Genomic DNA, 9,039 nt, shown 5'->3' with positions numbered 1-9,039 from the left:
ACGGGGACCAAGGAGAACCAGGCTCCGAGGGCCCTGGGGGGCGAGGGAACCAGCACCGATAGGGGCTGATAATGGCGCCAGCCTTACCCAACCACTGGGGGCGTGGCCTGAGGACTACCAGACGCTATATATGGACAAGTGGGCGTGGTCTGAGACCAAGTGACTACATATATGGGCAAATGGGCGTGGCCACATCGAGGGCGGAGCTAATGAGCAGGGGGCGTGGCGCTGGCGCTATAAGGCGGGGGCGCGCTGCCCGGCTCCTGCTCCGCCCCGCGCCGTTCCGTGCCGAGCCGCCCCGTTCAGCCCAGCCCGGCCCCGTCCCAGCGGCAATTCCTGCTGCGCCACAGCCATGGCGGCGCTGACGGTGAAAGCCTACCTGCTGGGCAAGGAGGAGGCGGCCCGCGAGATCCGCCGCTTCTCCCTGCAGCCCCCCGTCCGCTACCAGGCTGTCTGCGAGCGGGTGGCTGAGCTCTTCCAGGGCTTGCTGCGGGCCGGGCCGCCGCCGGCCTTTCGGCTGCACTATAGGGGTGAGGGGGGATGAGGGGGTCGGCTATAGGGGGGTGGTGGGGGGGGTGATCCTATCCTGGCCGGGAGGCTGATCCTGTCCATGCCTCTCCTGCAGATGAGGATGGGGACCTGATCGCGTTTTCCAGCGACGAGGAGCTGGAGCTGGCCATGCCCTTCGTGCGGGACGGCGTCTTTCGTGTTTATATCAAAGGTAATGGCATTGGGGGGAGGCAGGGCATGGCCTGATGCACGCTGCGGCTCCCTGGGGAGGTGAATTGAAGGGTGGGAAGGGGGCTGGAGGGGAGCCCACCCTGCTGAGGGGAGGCAGGCAGACCCCAGGTGTCCTCCGAGCTTTGTCACTCCTGGCATGGTGACAGCCACCTCCCTGGAAGCCCTTCCCACCACTGGTGGCCTCAGCGGTCACAGGGACATGTTGGGAAGCCCAAATGCCAGCTTAATTGTCAGTGTGGTGTTGTGCCCTAGTCCCTTCTGTTTGCTTAGACACCTGCAGAGCTTTACCAGCAGCCCACCTACTGACTCACACAGGCTGTCACTCTCGTCTCTGCGCTCATCTGCTGTGCCTCCTGGCACCCCTTCTGAACTTCCTCTTGAGAAACATTCTGTCCTTGCAGAGCTTAGGGAGGTAGGACGAGCTGCCAAATGGGGTGGTGCTGTGCTAATCTAAAATAAACATGGAAAGATACTGCTAGGGATGAGGTATGCTCAATTTGAGGAGCAGGTATGTCTGTGAACCCCCTTCATGCTTGGTTTAAATTCTCATACATGCCCCTGGCTTGTGTTTGGCAGCCAGCGTAAAAATAAACTGACCTAGTAAGTCAATACTGCTGTGACAAGGGCTGTTTGTGTTTCCTTCTCCTCTGCCTGATTTCCAACCTTTAAATAGTAACCTCGTTCTTGATGCAAAGTTCCCTTTCCTTAATAGAGAAAAAGGAGTGCAGGCGGGAGCATCGCTCGCAGTGCAGCCAGGAGCCTCCCCGTGATATGGTGCACCCCAATGTCATCTGTGATGGCTGTGAAGGGCCGGTGGTGGGTGCTAGATTCAAGTGCACCGTCTGTCCAGACTATGACCTGTGCAGCACCTGTGAGGGTAAAGGCATCCACAAGGAGCACAACATGGTGATGTTTCAAAGTCCACTGCTAAATCCGTTCGAGGTGAGTAAAATCTATGGAGTGGGACTAATGCATGAGATGTTCCCCAAATATAAGCACTAAGCTTAATTTACTTGGAATCTGTGTGAACGTGGTCACATGAACGTTACCCTTCACAGTGGCTTCCCCGTGGACGCTGGCTCCGTAAAATGAGGCATGGTGTGCCACCCTTCCCGTGGATGCACTGCTGGGGCTATCCTGGCCCTGCAGGTCCATGCCAAAACTCAGAACGAGCCCAGGCCAGTGCTGCTGCCTCCAGTCAACCTGCTGCGGAAGGTAAGAGGAGATGCTCTGCTAAACAGAGTGGTGGTGGAGGAGCTGGAGTAGGTGGGAATCTGGGTGGAAAAACAGGCATGGGAACTAATCTAACTTGCTTAAAATAACTAGGACATTTTGGGACAGAGTGCAGTTTCTCTTAAGGTGTATTTAGGGCCCAGGCAATAGATGAGGCTGTAGAGAGACTACTTAAAATGAAACTACGCAGAGCTGTTAGGTCAAGCATGTCACTACTGTGCTCTAGATCTGCCTTTCAGCATGGCTAATGAGCCTTAACAATGCTAATGCCACTGGTTTATTGTTCCAGAGGTGGCTCAGAGTTAGATTTGGTCTTTCTACTTACTGCTTTTGTGCAGTGACGTTTCTCAGAAAACAATCACTGAATACTCTTGGGGATATGCTCTGTAGGTGCTCTTTCCCTTTGGGCTGCTGTATGTACTAATATAAATTGTTCTTCTAGAAGCTTCTACTAACAGCCCGCCCCAGGACCCCAACGTCACCTTCTTAAAGAATGTTGGGGAGAGTGTTGCAGCTTTTCTGAGCCCTATGGGTAAGTTACTTACTGTGTCATCCACATCCCTGAGACTGGCTTAGCTCCTAACAGAAGCAGCAGCCAGCTGTCGTGGCTGATGGAATCGCTTCATGCTACTAAGCCTTGAAGCTTTAACTTTATTCCTTGTGCTAAAATTGCCTAGGCTTAGGACATCTTAGTACCTTTTTAGAGTCCTCCTGTGGAAGGAAATGAGGAGTGATTTCATTAACATGTTACCACTAACATTAAGTCAGTGGTGACTTGGGGCTGTGCCTTGCTATGCAGATCTGTAAGTTCTGCCTTGACTCTCTAAATGTACGGCTGTCCATCTAGAGGAAGGTGATTGTGGTGCTTCACACCTCAATTACTACCTGTTAAATGGGAAACTGGCAGATTACAGTAATGTTACAGCATTTATGCTAGGATTAATGCATGCTTTAAGACTGCTTTTGAAAATGTCTTAATATTTTCTTGGTCTGAAATATGTTCCTAGGTATTGAAGTTGATATTGATGTGGAACATGGAGGACAGAGAAGCAAAGTGACTCCTGTTTCTTCCAATCTGGAGAAGAACGATGCTGAGTCAAGCAGTGGTACTCTTGACCAGAACGCTCAGACCAAACCATACTGGAATAGCACAGATCCTGTTACGGTAGTAAATACGGTTGCAGAGCAGATACAAGATATGGTGATAGATCCTGTGCCCACACAAATGGAAGATGGCAGCTTCCAGACCCAGGTATGAGAACCATGGCATTAATGTGCTTGCTGAGGCTTTACTGAAAAGAAAGCCATTTGACGTGTTATAGGGTTGATAATCAGAGTGTCAGTGCTTAAGTGATGCACAGCACCTCAGCTTTACTGACTTACAGCAAAGGTGTTGGGACTTGTGAATCAAAAGCTTCATATTATAGATAGTAGGAGCATGCATCCTACCTGAAAGCACTGCAGCACCTGGACCATCTTTCTTCCTGTTTCAGGAACACAGTGAGTCTAGCAGTTCATCAGGGGGTGATGAGGACTGGACCCACTTGTCTTCCAAAGAAGTGGATCCTTCCACAGGTGAACTGCAGTCTCTGCAAATGCCCGAGACAGAGGGTCCCAGCTCCCTGGATGTATCTCAAGATCCTCCACAGCCAGGACCTACAGGACTGCGAGAGGCTGCACTCTACCCACATCTCCCACCAGGTATGAGAATGTATGGAGGTTTCACAGTTGAGAATAACTTCCACTCAGAAATTTCCAACTTGCCCAGTATAAGCAAATCTACTTGGAGATGGTAGGAACCAAGCTCATCTAAGTTAGAGGTGACCTTGTTAGCTGCTATGGCAGTGCTCTGCACCTTGTTAGAAGCAGGTTCTCTGCTTGAATGTGGGCAGCTAGGTATTAAAGACTTCATATTAGAACTAGCCTAAGCTACTGTTCAAGCAACATGAAAAATGTGGTATCCTAAGTCCTGTCCTTGCTATGTACTCTTAAGAGTCTTCTAATGCAAGATCCAGACAGCACATCCTGTATGTTATGACACATTTATGGCAGGAGCTAGGTAATGTGCCAGCTGTAACTTAACTGAAACCAGCAGCTCTGAGGCTCACAGCAAGGCCAGCTGAACCTGACTCAGCAGGATTCTGACTCAGCAGTTTTCTTAGATTACGTTTTATTTCAAAATGTCTGTTCTCCTAGGAGACAAAGGAGAACACATCCTCAAGCACTTGTCAGCTATGCTAGATTTACTAGGCTTAGTGCCAGCCTACCTCGTGAGTGCTATTAAAGCCTTGGCTGGTTTGCTAATTACATAAAGTGTTTCAACTTCAAACTATCCCTCTCTTAACAGAAGCGGATCCTCGCTTGATTGAATCCCTCTCCCAGATGCTCTCTATGGGTTTCTCAGATGAGGGTGGATGGCTCACTCGACTTCTGCAGACAAAGAACTGTGACATCGGGGCAGCACTAGATGCCATCCAATATTCCAAGCAGCCTCCTCACATGTAGTAGTCTACATAACAAAAAGCACTTTTTCTCACTGAAACAAAACAAGGCCGTACAATTAACTCTAGCGATACATCTTCCTTTCTGCTAAGGGGTTGTTTCATGTTCCTATCATGTTCCTAAGTGCTTGTAGAGTCAAGGAAAAAATAAATACTTCCTTTCACATGTGATAAGTCTGTGTGTTTGATCAGAGCTGTATTACTAATGGGAACTTGGGTGAAAGATGGTCTAGGCTCAGAGCACATGACTTCACCAAGCAGCTCCCAGCACCAGGGAGGCAGCCTAGGACTGCATTTTTTTTTTCTCATGTAGCATGGGTTTTATTTGAGTAGACACTTAGGGCTATACGCTACTGAAGGGAAATCAACTGGGTTGGCTCTGAAGCCTGCTCTGGAAGAAAGGGTTGCTATGGGAGATCTAAACAGAGGCAGAACAAGAGAAAAGGGTTGGAGTTCACAATGGAGAGTTAGTCACAGAACTTCTTTGTGCTGATCAGAGATCCTTAGAGACCTGGAGGTTTCTCCTTGTTCCACTTCCCTCCCCCAGCTGACCTACTTCCATTCTTATTTCTAAGATTCTTGCTAGATAACATTATACAAACCCAGCACTTGCTCCTTGGAGCGGTCTTTTCCCACAAGACACCTGTATAGCATTTAAAGAACTTTAATAGTGCAATTAAAGCCCCCTTCACTTCAAATTCTTCCTTCAGTACTCAATGTACAAAACATATGCTGGACATACAAAAAGGAAAGCAATACTGGAAGTGCTTGAATTTCTCAGAAATCATCATCAAACTCCTCACCAGTACAGAAGAGGCGTTCACGAGAAATGCTGCTAGGCTTAGGCTTGGTGTTATGATCAACAGGGCTGGTTGTAGGGGGTCCTGTAGCAGCTTCAAGGGTACCAGTTCCAGCCCCTAGCAACTGGCCTTGAGGTTCTTTGACCAATGCATCCTTCCCCTGGGAGCAACTGATGCTGGGCAGCATGCTGCCAGGTGGTTCTAAGGCAAACTGCTCAGTGCTGGTATTGGACTTTTTAAATTTAAAACCTGTACCTGGAGGTAGAGCACTTTGAGCTTGTTCTGAGTATCTAGTGGCCGTACTTACTGCAGTGGTGCTGTGTTGTCCCAACGTTCCACTGCCATCCTGTGGTGACAAGGTGACCCTGGCAGCATTTTCACTATTGTCAGAACATGAAAGAAATTTTTCCCACTTTGAGGGTTTGGTACAAGCAGCTGGGGGCTGTGTGTTTTCCCGTGGCACTACAGCCTGACAGACAGCAGGTACTGTACTGTCTGCAGAAACAGCATCTCCATCACCTTGATCAGGAACTGTTATCGAACATTTCTTGTGCTGTAACAAGAAAGAGCTTAGTTAGAAATCCAGCATGTACAGTAAAGCTTCGCAGAAGCAAAGAAAGAGCACTCCCATCCTTCAAATATACTTAAGTTTTCACCAGCACTCTGAAGCAGAGCTGAGTATAGTGCTCTGGGTGGGGCCATGAACTCTGGGCTGTGAAGAGTCAAGTCACCTGGCAGGGCAGATGATCACAGTAACCTCAATAACTGCATGCTGCACAAGTGCTGCTGCTCAAAGGCAAAACAGCCCAGAGAGCAGCTGTGCTGATGGAGGAATCTGGCTCAACCACTTTTAGCTTACACAAGAGGGCATGGCTTTTGCCTGAGTAAAACCTTTCAGAGAGAAACACCCAATACAATTGTCTTCACCTCTCTGGTTATTGAAATAGGTGAGCGGTGGAAGACTTACAGAACTTCCAAAACCGCAATAACATAAAAGAAGCAAGGGGAACACTGTTTTGATTTACTGGTAGGAAGCATCTTCTACAGCTAAAATACCTAAGAGGTTTTAACCTTTTTGGCTTGGTAGGCAAGCTGGAAAGCTCCATTTTCCTCTGAGTGCTCCTGAACATCACAGTAGAGGAATCTCTTCTGCTGTTTCCTGGCCAAAAAAAAATATTCACAAAGAGGACTCATTAGCTTCACTGTGAATTTTAACACAAACAAATCACCAGAAGTGTTCAGAAAAAGCATACTTCTAGCAATAAAAAGGTTAAGTCAAGCTGTTCATTGCAGCCTGTACTTTGTTCAGCTACCAGAGATGAAATACTTCCCAGATCCCCAAAGCTAGTATCATCACTCAGAGGCAGGAATTACAAAAAAAAAAAAAGTTCTTTCTGTACCTTTGTTCTTCTACAGCATTCTTCCTCCATGAACAGAACTGTTGCCCTTCTGTACTTTCCTCCTCCTCCTCCTGATCTTCACTGTCCTTGTCCAGATACTTACTCCAGCGACTGACTTCTACCCTTCCCTCCTACAACATTGGAGAATTACTAAAAACAGCAAAATACAAGGTTCTCAAATTTGGCATTATCATGTACGTGCAGAATGCCTCAAGAGAAAAGTCAGGCCAGGATATATTTCTGTAATTTGTCCCCAGGTTCAGTATCTTGGAGCAGAGAGTTTCTGTATACACCTCATTCTGTGTCTCTGCTAGAGTGTGATCATATACACGGTCATCTCAGCTGCATGAACCAACATAAAGGGATCACAAACTTCACTTTGATTCACCTAGAGGTCAGCATGGGTTGGTACGTACTTCAGCTTTGTAGGTATCTTACCTGCTGGACTGAACTCTCTTCACCATGGGCTGCTGTATTTTCATTGTCATTTACAGATTCTTCTATGCACCTAAGAGAGATAGAATTGCAGCTGGAGTTTCTTGTCCAGCTTACAAAGAAATTAGTCTGCTTATTTGTATTTTTCAAATCATCTAGTCATAGCAAAAGACATTGGATAGAAAGCATTGATAGGAACATTGGGTAGGAAGCCTATCAGGAAAAAAATTAAAAAAATCTATAGAAAAGCAGATCACAGATGTCAAGGACTTTCAGGATACATTGCCCAAATATTGGGAAAAAAAATAGAGAGTAGCCTGCCTTCCTCCTATACAAATAGAGTAGCTCATCTGATCTAAAGCTGCTAATCATGAAATGGGAAATTTTAATTGATCATAACTACAGATATAACAGCATATCTTTTAGGACAACAGCTTAAACCCCCTAATTATATCCCAAGCAAGCAAATAAAAAGGGAAGTTATTTCATAATGTTTTGGGAAAAGCAACACCAACTCTTTTTGATGAAGCAAACAGAGTTCTCCTCCCAAAGCTTAACCCAGAAGCACTGCATATACTCAGCTAAGTTATGTAACTGGCTTTGACTGATTTCTGAAAATAACCTTGAGCGAAAAGGAAGTGGTACTAGTTCAAGACCAGTTCAAGATTAGGCAATTCATAAACAGACTCAGGAATTAAATAAACAGGAAAGTGCTACTCAGATTTTCCAGCCCGGCAGGAATTACACCCAATTTTTTGCTCTTTGTGTCGATGGCAGGGATTACTCAGCAGACCCACCACGTGAAACCCCCGAACACCAACAGTTTGGTGGTGCCAGCTGAGTGGAGTATTTTCTCCCCGGGGTGCCCACAGCTGCACTGCTTGTCAGCCTGAGGGACGGGCACTGCCAGCTGGCTCCTCAGACAGTACATAAGAAAGTGCAACTTCAGAAAACCAAACCAAGCCCTATTCCGTGTATTTCAGTGGGTAAAAGCGCGATGAACACACACTAACGACCAACTAAAATTATCGAAAGAAATCCCTTGTTAAAAGAAGCACAGCAGGCCACGAAATGAACAAGCCGCTCGTTACAAGGAGGGGAGGACAGGGCCGGCACCCAGCCCAGCCCCCTGCGGTGCGCACTGTTCGGGCGCCAGCCGTGTGAGCCGTGCCCCGGCCGCCCCCCCCCCGTCCCGTACCGAGCTGTCCGAGCGATCGCCTCCTCCGCCTCGCCCTGCAGCGAGTTTAACTTCTGGACGTGGTGCCTGCAGTCCCGGCCCGACCCCCGGCCGTAAACCTGCGGGGAGAGGCAGCGCGGAGGGCAGCGCGGAGGGCGGGGGGGGGCCCGGCGGGGGCGGAGGCCGCGGCCCTCACCTTGAGCAGGGCCTGCCGCTGCCCGCACACGCTGCAGCTCCACTTGGTGCTCCGCTTGGCCTAGGGGGGAGCAGAAGGGGGTCAGACGCTGCCCGGTGCCCGCTGCCCGCCCCCCGGTGCCCGGTGCCGGCCCGGCCGCACCTGCTGGGCCTGGAAGAGGCGGCAGGAGCAGCAGCGCAGCACCCAGCACGGCGCCGCCATCCCGCCGCCCGCCGTCGCCATGGCAACGGCCGACTTCCGCTGACGTCACCGCGCCGCCCGCGCGCCGCGCCGCTCTTGGGTCCGCTCCCCAAGCCACGCCCCCTGTCCGTTAAGCCCCGCCCCCAAGCACTAAACCACGCCCCATCTCACGAAGCCCCGCCCACGAAGCCCCCTCCCGGAGGCAGACCCAGGGGCCGCAGCCCGAGCAGCCTGACGCTGCCGCACGGTCGTTAATTACGGCACGGTCATTAATTAGCGCACGGTCGTTAATTAGGGCACTGTCACCTTATTCCTGGAGGAAAGCAGCTCATGGTTGTGTAGCCACCAAACCGGAGCTCTCACCCTGAAGCTCATG

At 49.5% G+C, this 9,039-nt stretch overlaps 2 protein-coding genes across 4 annotated transcripts; one reads left to right on the top strand and one right to left on the bottom strand.

Moving 5' to 3' along the window:
- The first annotated feature begins 268 nt into the window (after positions 1–268).
- SQSTM1 (sequestosome 1) lies at positions 269–4,649 on the top strand. Of its 3 annotated transcripts, none has more exons than XM_082771857.1 (8): positions 269–530; positions 626–721; positions 1,454–1,683; positions 1,800–1,956; positions 2,420–2,506; positions 2,982–3,226; positions 3,468–3,675; positions 4,322–4,649. In XM_082771857.1, the coding sequence occupies exons 1-8, from the start codon at positions 353–355 to the stop codon at positions 4,477–4,479; spliced, it is 1,359 nt and encodes a 452-aa protein (XP_082627983.1). In that variant the 5' UTR covers positions 269–352; the 3' UTR covers positions 4,480–4,649. The 3 variants fall into 3 exon arrangements, with proteins under 3 accessions (XP_082627983.1, XP_082627982.1, XP_082627984.1); XM_082771856.1 differs by having other exon boundaries at positions 2,417–2,506; XM_082771858.1 differs by lacking the exon at positions 2,420–2,506.
- Positions 4,650–5,138: 489 nt separating this feature from the next.
- Positions 5,139–8,705, bottom strand: MRNIP (MRN complex interacting protein; the record flags this gene model as incomplete). The annotated part of the gene is made up of 7 exons (XM_082771587.1): positions 5,139–5,828; positions 6,347–6,434; positions 6,676–6,806; positions 7,114–7,183; positions 8,309–8,406; positions 8,484–8,543; positions 8,625–8,705. 7 exons carry the CDS (start codon positions 8,703–8,705, stop codon positions 5,253–5,255), a joined length of 1,104 nt encoding a protein of 367 aa, XP_082627713.1. The 3' UTR covers positions 5,139–5,252.
- Between the last annotated feature and the right edge of the window lie 334 nt (positions 8,706–9,039).

Source organism: Aythya marila, assembly GCF_965140915.1.
Source record: "Aythya marila genome assembly, chromosome: 14".
NCBI lineage: Eukaryota > Metazoa > Chordata > Aves > Anseriformes > Anatidae > Aythya > Aythya marila.
The sequence above is the reverse complement of the archived record's forward strand: the minus strand, read 5'-3'. Positions and strand labels throughout refer to the sequence as shown.

Coding starts and splice junctions, on each gene's coding strand:
- SQSTM1 (XM_082771856.1), top strand. CDS start 353: ATGGCGGCGCTGACGGTGAAAGCCTACCTGCTGGGCAAGGAGGAGGCG. Junction 1,684..1,799: donor CACTGCTAAATCCGTTCGAG/GTGAGTAAAATC, acceptor TACCCTTCACAG/TGGCTTCCCCGTGGACGCTG. Junction 3,227..3,467: donor ATGGCAGCTTCCAGACCCAG/GTATGAGAACCA, acceptor TTCCTGTTTCAG/GAACACAGTGAGTCTAGCAG.